The following is a 22,241-nucleotide window of genomic DNA, read 5'->3' on the forward strand; positions in this document are numbered from 1 at the left end:
TGCTGGAGGTGGACCCGGGCAATGAACTTTCATGACGGCGAACGCAGCGGAGCCCTCCGAAGGAAAAGCAAACGACAAAGCAGTGTCATGCGACAGAGCAGCGGTGTGGAGAGAAAGAGATTTGCATGAGTACTCGAGTCCACACTCTCGGCCAAGCTCTCTACACAGGCTCTCCTGCATATACGATTACAAGATTCAGGACGACAGTTCGAGTTCATCGAGGCTCTCGCGACTCTTCAGCTCGAGTGTTTCGGCAGATTCGAAGTCACCGCTTTGATCAGCGTCAGGTCTTTTTGACAGTCGAGTGACGTCGGCGGGTTCGCAGCTTCCCCAGAAAAGTTCAAACCTCATCACGTCAAGGCTTCCTGCTTTGAAAGCGCTGAGCTGAGAAGATCTACGTGGACTGGTGGGTACCGCCTTTTTCCGTCCTCATCACTGCCTCTACTCATCCTCTTGCATCTCAATTCATATCACAAGCGCCTCTTTTGAACAACAAGCAGAGCCGGCTGACCTAATTTACCTGTCGCTTTCACAGCCGCGATAAGCACACAGCCCGATCTCGTCCCGCATCTGCCCATCGACAGCTGCATATTTCTCCCAACTCATCACATCACGATAACATCACACACGACCGCTTCACAACCTAAACCAATGAGCTCACCTCCAGCCCACAGCGGCGACAAGAAGGCATTCGCCGGCAATGGCGATAACAACACTAGACAGCGCGTCGGCTCACTCGCCGCCGTCAATGCCGACTCTCTGGCCCAGGCTAGCTTGAAGGGCCCGACTCTGAAGTCTGGTGCTGACGCTGGCGCTGGCACCGGTGCTGCTCCGTCGCAACTCCCCATCCATCCACGCAAGTCGTCGGGTGCAGCTACAGATCTCGACCCTTACTCGGCTTCGCACATCTACTATGGCGCCTCGCACAACAAGAGAAACGTGGCCAAGGCCCGTACCTACTCGGCTGTGAGTCTTGTGCACATGAATGCTTGTGAAGACCGACTGAGGCTGACATGATTTTGACACAGGTTGATCCCGGCGCTCGTGCAAACATTGTCCAGCAGATGGAGATGAATTCTGCTCACCGCCGCTTGAGTCACGGTAAGTTCTGATGACATGGATTACTAGACATGGTCCAAAGCTGATGCACTCCTCAGACGAACACGGAGACCAACCCCGCCGTTACCTCATTAATGTCGTCGACACGCTCGAGGCTCTGCTCTCGCGTGAAGACTCGGACAACAATCAACAGATCACGGTCGAGGACGTCGGTCCCAAGACCATTCAGCTGGGTACTGCTGGTTCAGGAGGCTACAAGACTTTTGATATTCGCGGCACATACATGCTTTCCAACCTTTTGCAGGAGTTGACCTTGGCCAAGGAGCACGGTCGTAAGCAGATTGTCTTGGACGAGGCTCGTCTCAGCGAGAACCCTGTCAACCGCTTGTGCCGTCTTGTCAAGGACTTCTTCTGGCCCAACCTGACCCGCCGTATCGATGGCTCAAACATTGCTCAGGTTGGCAAGGATGCAAAGGACTGGACCGACAACCCTCGCCCTCGTATCTACGTCCCTCGTGGTGCCCCCGAGCAGCACCAATACTACAGCCGTATCGCTCGCGAACATCCCGATATGAACTTGGATGTCGTGTGGCTGGCTCAGCACCCCGACAACGAAGAGTACGTTCGTGACTTGAACGAAGCTCCCGGTCTTCTCGCCCTGGAGATGGAAAGAGTTGCCGACACACCTGCAGGCGAGCCCGACTTCAAGGGTTTGCCCTTTATTGTTCCTGGCGGACGCTTCAACGAGCTCTACGGTTGGGACAGTTACATGACTGCTCTTGGTCTGCTCATCCACGACCGCGAGGATCTCGCAAAGAACATGGTTAAGCACTTCTGCTTCGAAATCAAGCACTACGGCAAGATCCTCAACGCAAACAGATCTTACTACCTTTGCCGAACTCAGCCTCCTTTCTTGACTGACATGGCTCTTCGCGTCTTTGACCGCATCAAGGATCAGCCTGACGCACGCGAGTTCCTCAAGATCTCCATCCTTGCCGCTATCAAGGAATACCACAGTGTCTGGACCGCCGCTCCTCGTTACGATCCCAAAACTGGTCTCTCATGTTACCGTCCCGGTGGTCTGGGTGTCCCACCGGAGACTGAGGCCTCTCACTTCGTCCATGTGCTCGAGCCTTACTGCAAAAAGCACAACATGACTTTCAAGGAGTTTGTTCACGCTTACAACTACGGTCATGTCTACGAGCCCGAGCTCGACACATACTTCCTTCACGATCGCGCTGTTCGTGAGTCTGGCCACGACACTTCTTACCGTCTCGAGGGTTCGGCCGCTCACCTCGCAACTGTCGATCTCAACTCGCTTCTCTACAAGTACGAGACTGATATTGCTCGTACCATCCGCAACTACTTTGGTGACAGCCTTGCTGTTCCTGCTGAGTTCTGTGTCGGAGACCAGGCACCTGGTCACGTCGAGACGTCAGCTACCTGGGACCGTCGTGCCAAGCGTCGCAAGCAGACCATGGACAAGCTCATGTGGGATGAGGAGAAGGGCATGTTCTTCGACTACAATATTGTCAAGAACGAGCACACTGGATACGAGTCTGCCACAACCTTCTGGGCCATGTGGGCTGGTGCTTGCACTCCTCGTCAAGCCGCTCTTCTGGTCGAGAAGGCTCTTCCTCTCTTTGAAGAGCTCGGTGGTCTTGCTGCCGGAACCGAAAGATCTCGTGGTAAGGTCGGTCTCAGCCGTCCCAACCGTCAATGGGACTACCCCTTCGGATGGGCTCCTCAGCAGATCCTCGCCTGGACTGGTCTAGTGAGATTCGGCTACGAGGATGAGGCCAAGAGACTGGCTTACCGCTGGGTGTACATGGTCACCAAGGCTTTTGTTGACTTCAACGGTGTTGTCGTTGAAAAGTACGATGTCTGCCACCCTGCTCATCCTCACAAGGTTGCTGCAGAGTACGGCAACCAGGGTAGTGACTTCAAGGGTGTTGCCAAGGAAGGGTGAGTCTAACATGATCGATGAAGGTCGGAATCCATTGCTAACAATTGTCAGATTCGGATGGGTTAACGCCAGTTACGTCTACGGTGTGGCTCTACTCGATGCCCACATGCGACGTGCCGTCGGTGCTCTCACTCCTTGGGAGACTTACGCAAAGGCTACTACGCTGCCTTGATCGTCTTGAAGATGTTCTACAAAGCGTCAATAACGAAGTGCCCGACCAGCCACGATTGATGAAGAACGAGATGTAGTCATATGCACGAAAGAAGAGGAAGTGCGTCGCGAACGGATTAGAGTAGAAGAAGGCGTGCATATCGTTCCCAAGACCCTGAAGTATTCTTGGATTCTTATACATATGGAAGCGACACCTACAAGAGGTTTTATCAGGGTGTTACTCGGCAGTCAATGCAACAGGCATACGTAGTTGGCATTGACGGAGAGAAGCCCATACCTGAAACCTAGGACATTACCTCGAATTGAACTTTTATTACACCTAATCTTTTCTTCGCTTGTTCGTGGTGTTTGTCAGCTTGATCGTGTGTACTTTCGTCGAGTTTCAAGTGTCTTGCGACGTGTCTTGTGTTGGTATCAGAAATGTCGTCAATAGAATCTGTATTTCTGGCTTGTGTCTTGCTTCATCAGTAATGTCAGTTATGACGTTTTGCAGAATGTGGTATGGATGTCGGAAATGGTGTCTCAAACGTCTGGGAAGGAGTGAGCTTTCCGCGTAAAAAGATTGTCAAGACACATATTGTCACTTTCCACGACAACCCATGACACCGTAGCCCTAATAATCTTCTTGATCACTCTAACAGATGATGGGAAGGGTTCAGCCATGTCAGTATGCGAATGACAGTTGTGGGAAAGTTGATAATCCATGTCGCCGACTTTTATAATTGATGGTTTCGGGGATCACCCTGGTTTTGATATTGGACCCTTGGATTCCCACCCGCTGGATGGATCTGTAGATAAGATAAGATGAGGAAAAAGTCGTGCCGTCATAGCCGGAGCAGCATCTTATCCGGGGGAGAAAGTGCGGAAACTTGCCGTGAATCGGTTTTCTGTGACATGCTTCTGTTTCTTGCAGCTTGTAAAGGGGATCGACAAGAGATAGATGGGATTTGACAGCTCTAGAAGGTTCAAGGGTCTTATGTATCTTATGTCCATAAGGTAGAGTTATAAAAAAAAGGTGCGAAACAGAAGTACTTTTGTCAAAAATAGGGAGCGCATGCAACTTCCTTTTTTTGTTCCCAAGCCACGGATACGGGGCCGTCTCCCAATTAAGAAGATTCGCCGCTGATTCTCGGGCAACTTTACCTGTGTGGATTGAGCGAGTTCCTTTCGTTTCCCGAATATGACTCTTTTTCTTTTTTTGCTCTTTCTTTCCATTGACTCATTGTTTCCTTTTCCATTTGGTTCGTTGTTTTCCTGGCAGTGGTACCTGTGGGAGTGATATCTCGAGCGCAATTGACGAACATATCGCGACGAAGGTATTGCGACTTTACTGTGCTTGGACAGGCTTCTGGAACAAGCTCCGACATCGCGACGAGATTACATAGGGGATTACGGACTTCTTCTCACAACACTGGACTCTGGAGGTCAAGGGAAAGAGCTTGGGAGTCATTGAGGAGTACGAAGACTGCGATTGAGGATTGAACACTGACGGAACAGACACGTCATATTGCGACCAAATCCATTCGCGGCGCGCACACGAGCGAACTTGAGCGTACTGGAAGCACGAAAAAGAAAGGGAAATACCAAGGATCCCCGCAGACCGGCTTGCATGACCACGGCTATCACGATAGACCAGATTGACGGCGAAGAACAGGGGTTTATACACAATCTAGAAGGGAACTAGAAAGAGAAGAGGACAAAGTCACACATATCCCAACACCATCACAATGGTCGAAGAACAAGAAAAGCCTTCACCCCAAGGCTCAACACCCTCCACACACTCGCACACCTCAGACAGCGACTCGATCCACGAAACCCGCTCAATTCGGCAAAACGACCAAGCCAATCGCCTCCAACTCGTCCGCAGTTATGCATCAGGCTACTCGGGCTACGTCCCAGAAACAGAATACGCAGACATAACACTCAAACACACGGCCACCGGTGCAACCCTAGGATCAGTAGCCACAAACGACCCAAACTTTGAAGTCGACTGGACAAACGACGATCCTGAAAACCCGAGGAATTGGAGTATGGCTTATAAAGCTTTTGTCGTGTTTGCCATGAGTTACTCCACGACGGTTACTGTGCTTTTCTCGACAAGCTATACTGTGACGGTGAGGAAATTAGAGTCGGTCTTTGACGTGGACCACCTCACCGCCCTCCTTGGCCTGACAATCTACCTCATCGGCATGGCAGCCGGCTCCACCGTGCTCGCCCCTCTCTCGGAAATGTACGGCAGAAGACCAGTGTACATTTTCTCCACCGCCGTCTTTGTTATCCTAATTTTGCCTTGCGCCTTGGCGCAGAACATCGAGAGTATTTTGGTACCGAGATTCTTTGCTGCATTTGCGGCGGCGAGTTTGGTCAGCAATGCTCCTGGCAGTATCAATGACATTGTGGTGGAAGAGTATAGGGCATTGGCGTTTAGTATTTGGAGTATTGGGCCTTTGAATGGGCCAGTTGTTGGACCTATCATTGGAGGGTTTACTTTTCAGTATTTGGGTTGGCGATGGTGAGTTTTTGCTCTACAAGTTCTGAATGTTGAAAAGGGGGAATGTACTGACGGAACTTACAGGACTAATTGGCTGGTTATGATTTTGGCTGGTGTGGCATTTGCTTTTGTGGCCATTGTCAAGGAGACGTATGGGCCGGCGCTCTTGAGGAAGAGAGCGGCAAAGATGAGAAAAGAGACGGGAGATGAGAGGTGGTGGAGTAGATTTGATGACAAGAAGGCCTTCTTCCCTTTGCTCAAGGTAAATTTGAGTAGACCGTTTGTCTTGATGGTTACGGAACCCATCTGGTAAGTCTTTCCTCCTTCTTCTTTTGCTTCTCTCCTCATCCTTCTTGCCGCAAGATGAGACAGAGCAAAGGCGGATCTGATCAAACTGAGAATGGTGCAGTCTTGCTGACATGAGAGAAAAACAGCATCTTCTGGGACGTCTACGTCGCCATCGTCTACGGCACACTCTACCTCTCATTCGTCGCCTACCCCATAGTATTCCAACAAGAACGCGGCTGGTCCCCGGGCCTCGGCGGCCTCGCCTTTTGCGGCATCGGCATCGGAAACCTCTGCACAATCCTGCTCGAACCCGCCTGCCGCCGCCTCATAAACTCGCACAAACCCGACCCCTCGACAGGAGAAATCCCCCCGGAAGCAATGGTCTCTGTAATCTGCATCGCAGCGGTAAGTCTAGCAAGCGGAGAACTCTGGTTCGCTTGGACTTGCACACCAGATGTCCATTGGATTGTCCCCATTCTCGCCGGTATCCCTTTCGGTGCAGGCAATGCCGGGGTTTTTATTTATAGCAATAATTACCTCGTGCATTCGTACTCTGTGTATGCGGCTTCTGCACTTGCTGGAAATGCGGTGTTGCGCAGTATCATGGGTGCTGTGTTGCCTCTAGCCGGTCCGGCCATGTATTCCGCTCTTGGCTCCAATTGGGCTGGCTGTACACTTGGCCTTGTCGAAATGGCTTGTGTACCCATCCCTGTGGTGTTTTATCTCTATGGCAAGAAGATTAGGAGTAAAAGCGCGTTGATCAAGAGTATGCAAGAGGACAAGAGACGGGCGGATGAGAAGAAGGAAAAGTTTCAGAGGAGAAAGGAGAGAGAGGCTATCAAGAGAGGGGATGCGGAAGCTAGTATTGGAGCAATGGCAAAGACTGGCGCTGAAGTTGCGGAAGGTAGAGACATGGAGAAGGGGATTTAGGACATGGGGTTGTAGCAGAGCACAAAGAAACGTAAGATAGGTCGTAGAAAAACAGTCTTAAGCCATCCATTCCAAGCGACCCATTCTCCCCCGGCGTGATATTCTGCGAGTACAAGAATGTCCAAGACAAGGGTCCTCTAGTTCAGAAAGGCTCTGGCAAATTTCCCTCCCCATGATGTTTTGGACTGATGGGCAGAGGCATATCAGTCTTTGGGGATTGTCAAGATCGCTCACACAATAGCGCCTTGCTTCATGCTAGTAAGTGGTGCGTATATATGGGAGTCAGAGTCAGCACAGTTATATCCGGCCCGGATCCAGGACAGATCTAGAGTCAGAGTTAGGGAAAATTGTCGCCAGCAAAGCGCTCATACTTTGAAAATATGTTGTCTTGTCCCTGGGGGCTTTTCTTGACGATTGGCGAATTTGCCAAATCTCAGACTACAAGCAAGATCCAAGGCTCACGGTCCTTTGAGGAGTCACTTAGTGTCAGCGACTCGACGACCTTCTCGCGGCCCTTCGCATAGGCGTGTTCAAGAAAGACGCAAGCCTCGCCTTTCTCAATGCAAGAAATGCAGACCTGTGGAAATCGTGGTCGGTACCTTCTTGGCACACCATCCTCTTTCTCGCGCAATTCTCGCAGACTTTCTTGATCTTTCAACTGTCAACGTACTATCTACCATAGGGAGTGAGACACCAAGAGGAACAGATCACAGCTTTACAGTACCTGCTTTAGCCTTGGCTTGACAGCATACTTCGACCCAAGAGTCTTGTATTCGATTCGCGAGAATGTCAGGGTCATAAACAGGCAAGACGTTATCATAACGAATCCTTGACTGATAGCATACAGATGGACTTTTATGCACTTCCGACACACAGCGAATTCTGTCTCCTCACACCTGTCTATACGTGTATCTTCGAGGCTGAGCGTCGACGGCTTGATCCAGAATGTGGCAAGTTCGAATGTCTGAAGGCACATCATTGCCGGTCTACATGGTGTAGGTGACGGTTCTGTCAAAAGAATCAGTCTCGCTCAGGATGGCTGGACATATAGGTCCTTGTTAAGCCGATGAGATCCTCGGGCTGAATCTCGCAGGGCGTTTGTATTACCTACGAGACGCAGAAAATGTTCCATGGGCTTATCGTGACAGGGATTTCCTGTCTGCCGAATTTGCCAGGGATGTTGAGAACGAAAATCGGTGGATCCCTCATCTTCTGGTTGTACACGCGTAGATGATCCGGTTGTATATATAACACAGCCATACCCAAGACAGAGATATGGACTTATTCGCTCACTAGAGCTCAAGTCAGAAAAGACGCCGCTAATCGATCGAATATCTGTTATGGCTGACATGACTAGCTCGGACTGTGTATTTTGCGATGTCGAGGTTCGAATAGCCAACGGCTCTGCAATATGACGCAAGCTTTTCGTTTGCTTCGCGGCTATCTTGTGTTGTGCATCCTTGTTTGAAGATTCGGCCGCTTCAGTCACTGTGGCAATCTCAAAGTTCGGAATAGCTTCAGACTGGGATCAAGTAGCGTGATGCCACAAAGTCTGGCCGCGAAAGGAGTCATGTCTCCCTCCATCAAGAGCGGAACCTGTGCTTTGACGACACGACATGGGCTGATCCCGAGGCACCGCTCGTGAGAATGGCGAAGTTGCTAAGTTCTCAGACGGCAATGCTAGTGCGAGAGACTTCTGACCCGAGGCTCTAGCAAACATTGACTTGGTATAAGCACTGTCACTGAGACGTGAGATCGGTATTTCGTGACGACCATCTGCTAGGAAGGAAGGAGAGAGACAGAATTGTATAACCAAGCTAACGCTGAACGCTCGGACTGTGTAGAAAATGGCCAAGGAAATCTCGAGGTGCGCCTCATATTCTTTGTGTCGGAAAATCGAAATTGTCATGCCGATTTCCTACATTCCAGGGACTCGAGAGTATGGACAAAGAGAACCAGAAGCCGAGCTTTGGCGACGCTCACTCAAGAGCCACAAATGGCACACTGGGTCCCGTTCTGTGAAGAACAGGAACCCTGTCGACGGTGATGACAGTCTTAGATTTTCTCTACTCGACGTACTCGGCGGAAGTTACGGAGCGATAAAATAAGAACGGGCAGCGGAAGGAATTGACGGCGAATTACAAAGATAATGCGAGTCTTTTGCTTTTTACTACTCTGGAAAATTCACAGTCAGACAGAATGCCAGGAACGTTTTCGCAACACTGTCGCTTGTTTGCGCAACCGGTGCAGGTATCCTTGATTGATCTGCCATAAAGCCTTCTGAATCGGTCTCCAGAGATAGAATACCGTACTTGTGTCGACGAAGGCAACAAGCTGTGCCTAAAGCGACACTGCAAAGTCAAATCGACCAACGAGATGAGAAAAAGGAGCTTCTATGCCTTGATCAGTCGACACGACAGCGACAAGGATTCGTCTGGTCAAGTTGAAATTGACTAGTATAATATGATGAGTGGTTATGGAGGCGTTGAAGTAGTTGGGAAGTCCAGTAATAGAACGAGGGGAAGTGCTGCTATAGCCAGGGAAGCTCGATTAGGAGTTGAAGTATGCGATGATCATATCAACTCAAATGATGTTCTTGAGATTGTGGTCGCGAGGCACGTAGTGTATGTGTTGCTTGTGGGATTTCGGTAGTCAATAATCTGGGCAAGACCGCGTCCCACATCCAAGACCCCATTTGACAACCTTGACGGGATTGAGGGACTAGTCTGAGATGTGACTGCACTCAAGCCAGGTAAAGTCTTAGGGGCGCGGTCTTGTCACGAACGAAGTTGTTGATGTAGAAGCGATAGTACTATCATTGCGTTAGGATCGTGAAAATGTCGCGCTAAGATGGTACTAACCTTGTCTCCCTCAAGCGAGGAGGAGTCCTCAGAGACGGCCATCTTAGCCATCCTTCACACGTGAATGCCGATTCTCCTCTCCGTCAGGAGTCTGGGTATCGGGGTTCAATGAGGACATTCGCAAAGATGTCACATAGCCCTCTGTATGCAACGCCAGCGATCGGATCGTCACGGAGGCTGTTCTGAGAACCAGGAATCGGTAACTCGATAGGGCTCATCTTAAGCACGAGTTTGAAGACCTCTTCTAGCCGTATAACGACTGACGAACCGCTACGTCTGTGAATCGACGGCATGTCGAGATATTCAAGGAAGATTGATGCCGGTGCCTCGTATTGTTATATCGGTTCCTCATGTCCTTGATGACACTTCCACATGGGAACGCTGGCGGCGCTGTTGTGACTGTTTCCGTGCCTGGTAGGACTGTTGCCGTGGTGGTGTTGCTTCGATATAATATATCGATACCTCTGACCCTGTGCACCCCGTTGAACTAGCCAGGATTGACGAAGTTAAACGGCCTGCTGCTGAGGGGCGGCTTGCGCGACTCTGCGGTGAGGACCAACGCGCCTGCGTGGCATGTTCTGAATTGACGAAAATGAGGTCAACGCAACAGCCACATGTATCTAACCCAATGTAATCCACCAGTCCCAGTTTCATTCTTTTGCTCTGCGCCCACACTTTGTAGAAGGAGTTGAACTGCCGGATCGACTTTGTATCCTTCATTGGAGATCTTCTCAGGCAAGCCAGCAAGGAATGACCCTACGGGTCTGATCTTCCGCTTTTGTCTTTTCTGCTGCGCTTACTGGGACAATGCACCAGACTAGGTCGGAGCAGGTGCCGTATATATATAGTCAAAGTTGGAAGACGACTAGTTTGGCGTGTCCCGATCTCGAGAAGGCTAGATCACGGTGACAATCGCTGACTATGTTATCCAGAGCAGAAGCGTCGCTCGAGATCACGGAGGGTGTTCGGTGAGCAGCAGTTTTACAGCGAGTCCAGTTTGCGCGATCACATAAGTCATCCTCAGGCCGTAGTGGTTCAGAGAATCGTATCTGTTTGTGTCTCTATCGATGGCGCAGTCGCAACACAAACGATCCACACTGAGAGCGCGCAATCTCAAGATAATCGCATCAGTGACACAGTTTGCTTGACTTTGTCAAAGTTGCCAGGTTCTTGCTTACGTCTCTCTTGCAATACCTGGTCGTTGGTGAGAGAGCCTGGGAACGTGCTTCTGGGGCGGACAGGTGAGGAAGGACTCTTGCCTCACTGATGATCACCGTGGAGAGCTGGAGGATGAATGTGCTCAGGTCATCAAACTCATGGAGCTCACCACGTCTAAGCACGATGTGGTCACCATAATGCTTCGATGCACTCAAGGACTGTTTGTGACCATGGGCATTTCTTCGAGCTACAGGATCCTGATGAAGAGGAGGTGCGGGTAAAACAGAGCACTAGGTCAGAGCAGGTGCCGTACATATATGCATAGCCAGGTTTGGAAGATGCTTGATCCGGCGACTTTCGATTATGAGGTGGCTTCGGTATAGTGACAACTAACGCTTACTGGAAATGCCTCGCTAAGGGTTCAAATCAGAGCAGAAGTCTCTCTTGGGTCCATGGAAGGAACTCGACAAGCAGCAGCCATGTAGCGAACCCAGGTCGACAGGTTGGGAAAGTTCCGAGAATGGCCAGAATCGAGTGATGGCTTCGAGTGTTGGTGGAAATGGGAAGATCACTTTGGTGAATCGCAGCTGAGACTCGAAGACTGGAGAGGTAACGAGTGTCGATGTGCCCATAGAAGAAGTCCTCGCGAGAGAAGATCTCGGTGATAAGGCCAGGAGCTTAAAAAAGTTCTCCGAAGTAAAAGCCAGGATTCACCTGCACGCTTAACATTGAAGAGGACGACAAGCATGTTTGTAGCGGAGTACGGATTTTGGAACGTGTAGAGTTAGGAGGCAAGCCTCGTGACAATTCGCGAAGCGGAGCATGACCGAGACAATATCTAGAGCGATCATCTGATTGGTGGGATCGCCCGTAGGCCAGCTCCACAAGGTGAGACGAGATCCGTGAGTGTGGGTGATCTGGTCTCTGGTGGCACCAGTGGAGCGGCCGGGCCACCGAACACCGGGGGTAGCAGACAGCGCATTCCAGCTGATCGAGTTGCCATCACAGAGATGGTACCAGCGGTGCGCTGATCGGTGTAGCTGCTACTGGTCACCCGGTGGCGCATGCGGGCGCGGTTGTCTTGACCGGCGCTGACGGCCAAAGTGGGAGGACCGGTGGGGTCGAAGGGCATGGGAACCGGGGCGACGATGACACGCAGCCCACCAGCGTAACCGGCCATACCGACCAGTCTGGTTTGGGGCCAAGCGCCGGGACGCTGGATCTGTTGAGGAGCGGCACCTCCGGCTCCGGTAGGGGGGAGGACCGGCTGCATCAGTCTGCTGAGGAGCGGGACGAGCGGTCGAAGAGCGACTGATAGGCTTAGGGCCAGGACCGATTGGGCGGTGTGGGGGAGACCGGTGCCAAAGTTGGGAGGGGGAATGGGAGCGGTGCTGCTGGTCTGACCGGGAGGGGTGTGGCTGGTTAGTCTGACTCCGACCATAAGTTCGCGAATGTGGTTGTGATAGTTTTGAGAGGTGAGCCAGCTCCATGAGTTGTACGCTCCTTAGCTCGCAGTCGACGTGAGCGACTTTGAGGTTGTGAGCTTGCCAATAGCGGCAAAGACGCAGAGGTCTTGCGCTCTATTCCAGTAGTCGCGTTCGTCCTTTAGTATAGCCCAGAGCAACACTAGGTTTGGCAAGGCTGCTAGGAGCTGCGATGCTGTTCTTCCAGTCGAATCGGGGAAGTAGATTCTGGGCTCGCGGAGAGAGGAACAGGACCACGAAGTATCCAAGCGATGATGTGTTTTGTGTTGACTGTCTCAGGTGGCGCGTCGAGTCAAGTGTATTATACAATAAAGTCATGGCTGGTATCCTCCTATCCTCCGTTGCGGGCGAGGTCTTCGAGCATCTTTCCGAAACCTCCCATATCATACCCCTCGCCCTCAGAATCATCGTCGATAACAACGGGGTCTCCAGCTGTAGCGCCATCCTCCTGAACTTTGATAGTCTGCTCAGCGGAGGTGCCAGGACGGATGGCAGTGGCCACATCGGCGCCCCGAAGCTGAGGGTTAGGGTCGAGAAGACGGGCGCCAGAAACAGACACGACGTAGCGGACCCAGTCTTGGAGGAACACACGAGGAAGGGTGGTCATCGTTGAAGGGATGTTCTGTAATGCCAGCCGTGCGTATGTTACTCTGAGGACCTCTTGCAAACTGGTTTGATCTTCTGGCAGTCTTGTAACGCAAGTTCGGGAACTCTTTGAGGATGAGATAGACACCAGTGAAGAACTCATGTTGACGTGTATGCCTTCACCAACTGTCGATGGAGCCCATAGGATTCTTTGGATGACGAGGACGTTCCTGGGTAGTGTGACAATCGTTTTGGGACTTCGTAGGGCAAGCAGCCAGAAGTCCAGTATACAGGAAGAATATCAACAGCCGAAACAGACATGATAAACACCAGTACTGAGATCGAGAAGTCGGTCAGTATCTCACAACTCTTACATGTTGATCTTCGGCATCTTGGACCGAAGATTGAGGGTGGCGAATCTGAGTGCCGTGCTTGGAGGATGACAACTCAACTCTGCCCTTGAACGGCGGTTCCGGTCTCTAGATAGTTTTGATACTTGTTCTCGAGCGCCTGGGGACGATTGGACGAGATAAGGAACCTGGAGGCGAATGTCTGCACGAACCATCTTGTAAAGTCGCTTGTACATGGAAATGGGACAGTGACTGCGAAAGGTTGCGTGAAGCATGCGGCAGGAGCCAGAGATATTGACGGAGTTGGTGGCAGGGGCCGGAGCCTTGGTACGGTAAGTGCGAGGCAATAGCGGCGCGGACGGCAGTGGCGATTGGCCGCTAGAGTCGATCGAATATGAGGGTTGTAAGTTGCTCTGTGGCGGCGACGGCTACGGTGACGACGGCGACTATCGTCGAAAACTGCCGGTCCTGACCATCTCTCGAGGAGTTGTCGGGAGAAGTCACTTCTGAGTCGATAGATGAGATATATACCATGCATGAGTTGGCCTGTGCGCAATCTCTAGTCGCAGTTGTTGAAAGCGTGCAGAAACATTCTCTAGGCGAAGCTGCCACATCTCGGGATTGACGAGATAGAAGAAAGAGCTTCCGCGGGCCTCGCAGTTGAGAAGACGCAGTTGCGGAAGAGGGAACTCACCGTTGCGGCCGTCGAATGCGTATAAGATGCAGTCGAAGAATCACATCTTTATACCTTGGGCATCAAGTCGGGCGACCGCAGGATAGAAATTCGCCCATGTAGTGTTGCGAGTAGGGTCCCTATAGCTGATGAACTGGTTCTGCTCAAAGACGTGTATATATAAGCCAGACAATGGCTGTGCTGAAGCTGATAGGTGCGACAACGAATCTGGTCGAAGGCGCATCTTGGATCCATGGCTGAAGGTGGAGAGTTGCACTTGGCAGCATTTTACACAGAGGCAGCTGGTCGCGGGAGCTGTGAGGTTGTAGATGATGACAGAGGGGCGCGGGAAGCGACTGATCATGATGCTACGACAGGATACAGTCGACGTTGAGTCCCTTGACAAATCTCAGGTGTGTAGCGATTGTTTGGGCACTCGGCTGTTCTTCGAACAAGGCTGGACATGCAAAAATGTCTCCAGAGGATAAAGTGACATGATCTTATCAAGAATGATGAGAGAGAGGTCGTCGATGATTGGTGACGACCTGCCTGTCATCCACCGTGACGGAATCTGAACAGAGAGCACAGATCTCGCAATGGAGCTGAGACTCAATTCTAGTACTTGTTGGCGAGGACGCGACGTGGCGGTGCTCATCATTACCCCAGTCGAAATTGTTGACATCAAACTTTCTCGGGGCGTACGCCAGGTACTCCCATCGAGTGCTGGCCGCGTCGATGGGGAGTTGTACTCCTAGAGGAACCGGATCGTTCTTCTTGAAGTGTTCATAATACACTCAATGAAACTATCGCACGTAACCAGTTAGTGAAAGTTGAACCGCAACAAGAGTTTCTTGCTCTTAGACTTACTGGTTGAGGTTGCTTAGCCTGCCTTCGCGCAGGTCCTGAGATTTCAGAGTTGGCTGCTCCTGTGTAAAGCGTGCCTGATTGATGCTGCAAGGGTCGATGCCGATTCTTTTTCCAAACTTCACGGCCTGATGCAGTAGCAACAGGTAACCGGTATATATAGATAGGATGATGAAGGTACAGTTGTCGATGATGCTTGAGTCGATAAGAACAGTGATGAGAGCAGACATGGCGAGTGCTGTATGGAGCCAATCCATGACGAGGAAGCGACGATGGGAAGACAGCAACGATGACATGTTCGAGTAGCACAAACTCCGCAAGCAACTAATGGATGAGATACTGAAAATGCAAAGGAAAATCCTGACAGTAAAGAATGAGCTGATGAGATAATTAGAATGACTTTGCAATGATCCTGCCAGTGAGTAGATGACAGCCCATTTATATGTCCAAACCTCAGCTGTCGTCCCCCGCACTCAAAGCGTCGAGAGTTTGCTTCCTATTTTACAGATTAGCCAACGCTTTCTTGGGGATTCCACGACTGCCACTTTTACCTGCGACACAAAGACAAGTGATGGGCAGAGGCAAGCATCAGCCATCTTGCTGAATGGGACGCCATGCTCTCGGAACAAAAGGGCCCAGAGGAACTCAGCAATTGTTGCTTTGTGTGGCTTTCTTGCCAATTTAGCATGTTGATGTAGTGGGAGTTTGGAAGAGAGGCCAACACACAGCTCTGTTGGCTAGCGTGGCAAGCAATCCTGAAGAAGTATCGGCAACTAGACGCCCTCCAAGGAACTGTCATCAAACAAGCATAACGAAGTTCGTGAAGCAAAAGAGTATGGGTCATGGAGAGAAAGATGGCAGAAATTGTGATTTGAGATTCCGCTGATTGTCTTCAGCTCCAAAGCTTGGCATCTCCAAAGCAAACAGTGGCTCTTTTCCCTGCATATGCAAGCTCATATCTCAAAGACAGGCTCCACATCCTTCCACTCCCCCTTGTCTCTACACTCCCAATACCCATTTTTGCCGCCCATCAAGCGCCAAACTTCTTCATCTCCTTCATCTCCCTTGGCAAGTTCAAAGAACCTGGGCTTCCACTCCACACCATGACTTTCCAATACCTTTCTTCTAGCTCTTTGCCTTTCTTCAAGTCTTGCCTTGAGTGCTTCCGCTTCATCTGTTTTGCCGTCTTCGAGAGCGCGTTGATCGGGGCGAAGACGAGAGTCTGTGGGTGAAATTGCTTTCTTGTCGGAATCGTCCAGCTGGTTTAGGCAGGCTGTGAAGGAGGTGTAGCCGTAGACTTTGGGGGCGTTGGGGACGAGAGGGCCGGCTGACCAGATCACTTCGCCGGTGTCTGCTCTTGAAAGACCTTCTGTCCATTTACCTGTGAGTGTAGGACGAAGAGGTGAAGATGATGATGCATCATAGAATTGTGTCGTGACTTCTTCACTGCGACCAGAGAAAATACCACCGGCTTTGAACGTCGCGACGGCTTTTGCTCCAGTAGTTTCGTTGATGATAGTCATGCTCTCGACAGGCTCGACATACTTCTCACCAGCAATGACATTGCGGAGGAAACAAGTTGCCAGCGTCCAAGAGAATTTCTCGCCATTCACATTGTGCAGAACAAGTCTAATCTTGCCTTCTGTATTCAGCTCAGCACTCTTACCCCAAAACTTTTGAGTAGGCTGTTGAGATTGAGACATTGACCATGCTGCGTCAAGAGCGTCTGCTTGGAAAGCCATGCGGACTGGGCGATGGCAGACCTTCTCGGAAACGAAGCGGAAGCCAAGATCTGAGCGGATGAGTTCGTAGGTTTCGCCAAGCATAGGATTGAATGGTTTGCGAATGGCTCTCTCCTTGACACGATTGCTGGCGAAGTTTGAGATGGCAAAGGCGGCTACATAGACGAGACGATCGAGAGCATTGTCTGGTGAGGGAAGAGCTGAGGCTTTGTGTAGTAAATCCACAGACTCGAAAGGCTCGGCGAGGCGCTGAAGGGCTGATAGTGGCTCGTTTGCAGTGACAGGCATGCTGACTGTGCTGAGATCCTTTCCAGCATTTTTTCTGAGGAAGCCAATGAGAGATGGAGGAGGTTGTTTAGGTGGAGAGATGGTGGCGCGGTAGGTGATCTTTGGCAGAGGCGTGGTTAACGGTGTGGGTTTAGCAGGGAATAGAGAAGTCTGGCCAGGTGCTGCAGCCGTGTCATTTGAGGTGATTGTGGTATCTCCCGCATCACTACTGGTATCCGAGTCGCCAGCATTGGAGGCAATATCCTGGAATTCTGAGCTGCTTTCTCTTGAAGCTTCACTTGATCTCCTGATGGACAAGAGCTGAGAAGGAACGTCCTCGGCATCGAAGAATTCTTGTGACGAGACCGAGTCGATGGACAAGCGAGAGGCAGCGGGAGCGAGCAGATTCGGATTGATGGGCATGCGACGTGCTTTTGACTCTGCAAGGAGAGCGGAGAAGTCGTTGACCACACTGTCCAGATCGCGAAGAAGAGCCAGACATCTTTCGTGTGTATCTTGCATAGTGATGGAGGCGGTCTGAGGTTGCTTGATTGAGCATTTGGGAGTGGGAGAAGTGACGGGTGAGACAGAGGCGTCAGGGACTACAAGCTGTTGGCCTGAAGTTTTGCGTTTGAAGTTGACAGGTGAGGCATTGGTGCTGGCAGAACTGGGCTTGCGCTTCCAGAAAGGTAGTCTCTCGGACGAGGTGGTGACAGAAGCTGAGTCGGCTTCCGAGAAGAAGGGGTTTGCTCCAGACTCGACAGATGATGCACTGGGGGAAGCGGCACTGATAGAAGGTGACGTCTTGACATCAGTATCTTGGGCGAGTCGTCGCAAAGCGTCGCGTGAGCCAGAAATCCTGCTGACAATTTCCTCGGCACGCTCCCACTCGACCGACGTGACGGCATCTAAAGCACCTGGGAAGTGGCTCCTGCCTTGGTTGTAGACAGCCGGAGTCGAGGGTCCGGAGACGGCAGTAGCAGAAGCACGTTCAAGAGCCTCCCTCCACGCCTCGAAATCTTTCTGGTTGCTAGCTCTGAGATGCCAGACCTCAGCACCAGAATCGACAGAGAACTCGCGAGTCTTGGAATCTGCACCAACAGCAACAAGCGACAGAGGCACAGCGCCACGCAAGGCCGAAGCATGACTGTTGCGATAGTATGACAGCGTGCCTGACGTAAAGTCGAGGGAGAAGAATCGACGAGCATAGCCTTGACCCTTCTTTCTGCGTCGCTTGCCCAGAGTGCCGCTGTGAATGTCGTGCGGCGCAAGCGAGCCATGAAACGACTGCCTCTGCCCCTTTGCAGCTTGTGTGACTTCCAGCTCTTTTCCCAGCGACTCGACAGACGCTCCTGGCGAAGGCGCAATACGTGGGCTAGACTTGAGATTCGGCGTACTCGGTTGCGCTTTGAGTTGGGCTCTGGACTTCGGTGGTGCGTTGGTGGGATGTGTCATGAGGACCAGAGTCGCCGTCTTGGACACAGTCTTGCTGAAGGTGTTGTCAAAGACCAAGCCGTACATGCCTCCCTGGCCAGGCGCGACATCGTAAGTGCCCACTCTGACCTGATCCGCCTCGCAGTTGCCAACCCACTCGACACAGCGCAAGCCAATGTTATGTAGCTTCTCCATGACGGTGCTGGCCTCATGCTTGGCTACCGATCCTCTTCTCTTCTTTCCATCGTTCACGGGTTCGTCGTTGCTGTGGGAGCTCGGCGGGGGTTCGAGAGTCGCAGAGGACGACGTGGGCATCCCAGGAGCGAGCCCATTCTTGGTGCCAGGGTGTTTGAAGATGCCAAAGTTGATGCTTTTCTTGTGAGGTTGAACGCTCCATCCGATCGAGTGGCCTTCGTTGACGTGCACCCAGCGCACGATGTAGCTCTGCGTTGTTGATTCTTGTCAGCTCTCGTTATACACTTTCGGTTCGGTCCGGGCTTGACCGCATACACGTCAGAGGGACAGCGGGGCTGGAAAACTCACCCTCGAATGAATCTGCAGATTCTCCATCTTCCTTCCTCAAAGTATCCAGAATATCAAAGTCGCAGCATCGGAAAGGGTAGGTGTTATTAGGGAGACCGGTCGCTTACGAGAAGCTTGGGACCAAGAAATGGCAGGGAGGAAAGCTGAAGTTATGTCGGCTTCTTTGGAAGCTAAACGGAGGGTCCAAAACACAACGGCCCTTTTTGAAGTCCCGACTGTCCGGATCTTACGATTCCCGACTCCGAGTTGGAAACTGTTGCGAAAAACTTGCTTCAGCTTTCTCTTCTCGAGAAGTTCTTGCGAGAGCGAAAAAGCTTTATATGGTGATATGCTGGGCAGTGCTTTGCGATCGATACCTGTTCATAGGAGAACACGCGGCCGTATCCAGATACGCCGCTTGTTGTGCTGTTCCTGTTTTGGTGCCCCCTACCCCACATTCGCAGAAACGTTTTGTGACGACGCCAAGGAACCCTCAGTTCTTGCTCAATTCAGCTCTTCTGTGCACAATTTGTGCAAGCTGTGCACCCTGCACCTTCCAGCCACCTTAGGCATCAGCTTTTCTAGCCTTGCATGTCACACCGATTGATCTGACTAGCCACCGCCTCATCACTGATATTGATAGTGATTGTTGGCAAAGACTCATAGATCGATTCATACTTGGAAGCTGGAGCTGGGACGCGCGGACATCGTTATCAGCCTTACCGGTCAGCGATAGGCTGAAGATGGATACGCTTGCGATACGGTGTAAGAGGTGGTGGAAGAGGTTGGTGAGATGGGCCAACACAACCCTTGTGATACGACAACGATTGCGATGTCAATGATACGGGTGCCGCTGTAGCAGGTGGGTCTTATGGATGATCGTGATTTCGTACTCTATAATCTATATCTATGCTCGGCTCTTGTGGCTGTGTCTTCCATCTACGCCAGTCCATCCATGCTCCCTCTATGTTCCATCCATGCAATGATTACTTGACATCTCTATTCTTGTAAATCTGTTCCTCTCCAACACGGTCAACATGTTGGGCATGAGGGTCAGCCTTGTACTCCTCAGCAACAGCCAACTCGACATCCTTTCGACGCTGCTCGGGAGTGATGGCTCCAAACAGAATGTCCATATCTTCCAGACTGCGGCCTGTGGTTTCCTTAAGGAAGATCAAGACGAAAACTCCCATCGCCGTACAGAAACATCCGAACATAATGAATGTACGCCAGCCAATGCTGTTGATGGCCGCAGGCGTGACCTTCGTAACGACGAAGTTGAACAGCCACTGGGTTGCAGAAGCAAGGCCGACACCGTAAGCTCTGAGTCTTGTGGGGAATATCTCCGCGACATAGACCCAAGGCACAGGGCCCCAAGAAGCAGAGTAGCCAATAACGTACAGGTAGATCATCACGACCATAGCAATAGAAGAGGAGCTCACAGAGGCAGCATCTGGATTGGGCGGGAAAAAGACGAGGACAGCGCCGATTATGAACATCATTGCAGCCATCCACCATGCTCCTGCGACAAGTGGCCACTTGCGACCGAAGCGCTCGATACCGATGATCAGAAAGATACCGGTGGTGATGACTTTGACGGTGCCGTAAATACCAGTGGCGAAGAGGGAGGTGCTAGAGCCAGTCAAGCCAACCTTATTCCTGAAGTCAGCGAAAGTCATGACATGCACAAATAATAACACATACCGATGCAAAGATTTGAGGCGCGTAATATCCAATAGAGTTTGTACCTGACCACTGTTGCCAGAACATGATACAGAAAGCAAGACCGAACCGCTCGCGATAACCAGGCTTCAGACACTCCTTCCAGCTGAGTCCTTCGGTAGCCAAGAATTCTTCTTCCACCGAAGCACGAATCTCAGCAAGCTCCTGGAGGACTTCCGGATCGTCGGTGGGAACGCAACGGATATATGCCAAAGAAGCAAGAGCCTCATCATGACAATCATTCTTTGCCAACCAGCGGGGCGACTCCTTCAAGAACCAAAGTCCGCAGAACATGATGCCAGAAGGGACGAGTTGAAGAGCGACAGGAACGCGCCACTGCATTGTTGTAGGCGCCATGTTACGCTTCACGCCATAGCAGAGCCAGTAACTGAACATGACACCCAGAACGAGGAACTCCTGAAAGAGACCAGAAATGCGACCACGGACGTTAGGTGGGCAGTTTTCGGAGACGAAGACAGGTGTGATAGCGCTCATGCCACCAATACCCAGGCCAGCGATGACGCGACCACCATACATTGTACCAATAGCATGCGAAGCTCCAGTCTGTACAGCAGCGCCGATCATGAAGACGACACTGAAGATCATGAGAGAGTAGCGGCGACCAAGACGTTCGTTCAACCAGGGAGCAGAGAGAGCACCGAAGAAGCATCCAGCGGTAAGTAGCGATACCACATTGGACGAGATTTCTGCGTTTTTACTGCTTGAGAACCCAGAGGTGGAGGCGGCCATGCCAAAATCGTGCTTGAAGCTCTCAAGTTCCAGGACGGATCCCATGACTCCAGTGTCGTAACCGAAAAGGAAAGAGCCCTGCGATGGGGGTTAGAGTGTTGTCGAGAAATCGTGATGGCAAGTTACTCGCCATGTAGGCCACCAAAGTCAAGAGGTAGACCCTGCGATTCTTGAAGAAAGCGTTCGCCATATTGTGCCAAGTTGTTTCGTCGAAGACTCTGCGGAGCCAGAGAGATGGAAGGAGGGAAAGAGAGGTGCGACTCAAGGGGAGCGAGACATCTTTAAACCATGGCGAGGTTGCCGAACGTCCCACTAAGTCCGTTGAGGGCTAACTTACCAATCCATGGGTAAAGCGTGCAGGCCGACGACATGTCCAGACCTCCATGTCTCCTCCACAGTTTCTCTCTTCTCAGAAGCGGAGAAACGCCCATGGAGAATTTCCCGTCTGTTGTGTGGGTCTCTTTTCCATTCTTTCTCCAGATCTGCGAGTGGAGACCATTTTTCCGTCAAAGAGGTCCGTGTGGAGAAGATAGCAAAGACCGAGAATCAAGTCTCTGTCGGCCGATAAAGATTACTGCTGTCGGACTGGCTAGAGACATCGAGCGCCTTCTCAGAAAAGATCCTCAATAACCATGTTGATATTTTTGGCTTGCAAGTCGCAGAGGTTTGGGAGGATTGTGGTGGCGATAGAGTTTGAGGGCACGAATGTTGCCGGCCGGCCTTGGCTTCCGAGTCACGTTTCAGCCGAAGTCACCATCAACAATAACCAATCGATGCTGCAACTTTACGCAACCTGTTTCTCACCGGAATTTGTCGAACGTGGATGGCGTGTGTGGCGGACGTACGTGCAGGGCATCAAGCCACAGGGCTAAACTCTTGCAGCTGCTGACTAAGGTATCGTGGCTCGGACGTCGGAATCCGATG

General features: G+C 51.4%; 7 protein-coding genes across 7 annotated transcripts; 2 read left to right on the forward strand and 5 right to left on the reverse strand.

Annotated features, from left to right (window-relative positions):
* The first annotated feature begins 387 nt into the window (after nt 1-387).
* On the forward strand, nt 388-3,524 carry AUEXF2481DRAFT_100212 (glycoside hydrolase family 37 protein). The gene is made up of 4 exons (XM_013485775.1): nt 388-966; nt 1,029-1,101; nt 1,158-3,024; nt 3,077-3,524. The coding sequence occupies exons 1-4, from the start codon at nt 652-654 to the stop codon at nt 3,195-3,197; spliced, it is 2,376 nt and encodes a 791-aa protein (XP_013341229.1). The 5' UTR covers nt 388-651; the 3' UTR covers nt 3,198-3,524.
* A 1,399-nt stretch (nt 3,525-4,923) lies between these two features.
* On the forward strand, nt 4,924-6,905 carry AUEXF2481DRAFT_68336 (uncharacterized protein; the record flags this gene model as incomplete). Its single annotated transcript, XM_013485751.1, has 3 exons — nt 4,924-5,708; nt 5,772-5,996; nt 6,122-6,905. 3 exons carry the CDS (start codon nt 4,924-4,926, stop codon nt 6,903-6,905), a joined length of 1,794 nt encoding a protein of 597 aa, XP_013341205.1.
* A 4,866-nt stretch (nt 6,906-11,771) lies between these two features.
* On the reverse strand, nt 11,772-12,365 carry AUEXF2481DRAFT_7362 (uncharacterized protein; the record flags this gene model as incomplete). Its single annotated transcript, XM_013485627.1, has 1 exon — nt 11,772-12,365. One exon carries the CDS (start codon nt 12,363-12,365, stop codon nt 11,772-11,774), a length of 594 nt encoding a protein of 197 aa, XP_013341081.1.
* A 933-nt stretch (nt 12,366-13,298) lies between these two features.
* On the reverse strand, nt 13,299-13,979 carry AUEXF2481DRAFT_411148 (uncharacterized protein). Its single transcript, XM_013485776.1, has one exon. The coding sequence runs from the start codon at nt 13,879-13,881 to the stop codon at nt 13,441-13,443; it is 441 nt and encodes a 146-aa protein (XP_013341230.1). The 5' UTR covers nt 13,882-13,979; the 3' UTR covers nt 13,299-13,440.
* Nucleotides 13,980-14,767: 788 nt separating this feature from the next.
* AUEXF2481DRAFT_7364 (uncharacterized protein) lies at nt 14,768-15,110 on the reverse strand (the record flags this gene model as incomplete). The annotated part of the gene is made up of 2 exons (XM_013485628.1): nt 14,768-14,819; nt 14,884-15,110. 2 exons carry the CDS (start codon nt 15,108-15,110, stop codon nt 14,768-14,770), a joined length of 279 nt encoding a protein of 92 aa, XP_013341082.1.
* A 723-nt stretch (nt 15,111-15,833) lies between these two features.
* Nucleotides 15,834-18,893, reverse strand: AUEXF2481DRAFT_68346 (uncharacterized protein; the record flags this gene model as incomplete). Its single annotated transcript, XM_013485753.1, has 2 exons — nt 15,834-18,767; nt 18,867-18,893. The coding sequence occupies 2 exons, from the start codon at nt 18,891-18,893 to the stop codon at nt 15,834-15,836; spliced, it is 2,961 nt and encodes a 986-aa protein (XP_013341207.1).
* An 814-nt stretch (nt 18,894-19,707) lies between these two features.
* Nucleotides 19,708-21,970, reverse strand: AUEXF2481DRAFT_74177 (uncharacterized protein). Its single transcript, XM_013485766.1, has 3 exons — nt 21,448-21,970; nt 20,550-21,395; nt 19,708-20,497 (listed from the first exon to the last, which is right to left on the reverse strand). The coding sequence occupies exons 1-3, from the start codon at nt 21,505-21,507 to the stop codon at nt 19,832-19,834; spliced, it is 1,572 nt and encodes a 523-aa protein (XP_013341220.1). The 5' UTR covers nt 21,508-21,970; the 3' UTR covers nt 19,708-19,831.
* Nucleotides 21,971-22,241: the final 271 nt, after the last annotated feature.

The sequence above is a fragment of the Aureobasidium subglaciale genome, assembly GCF_000721755.1.
Source record: "Aureobasidium subglaciale EXF-2481 unplaced genomic scaffold scaffold_20, whole genome shotgun sequence".
Taxonomy (NCBI): domain Eukaryota; kingdom Fungi; phylum Ascomycota; class Dothideomycetes; order Dothideales; family Saccotheciaceae; genus Aureobasidium; species Aureobasidium subglaciale.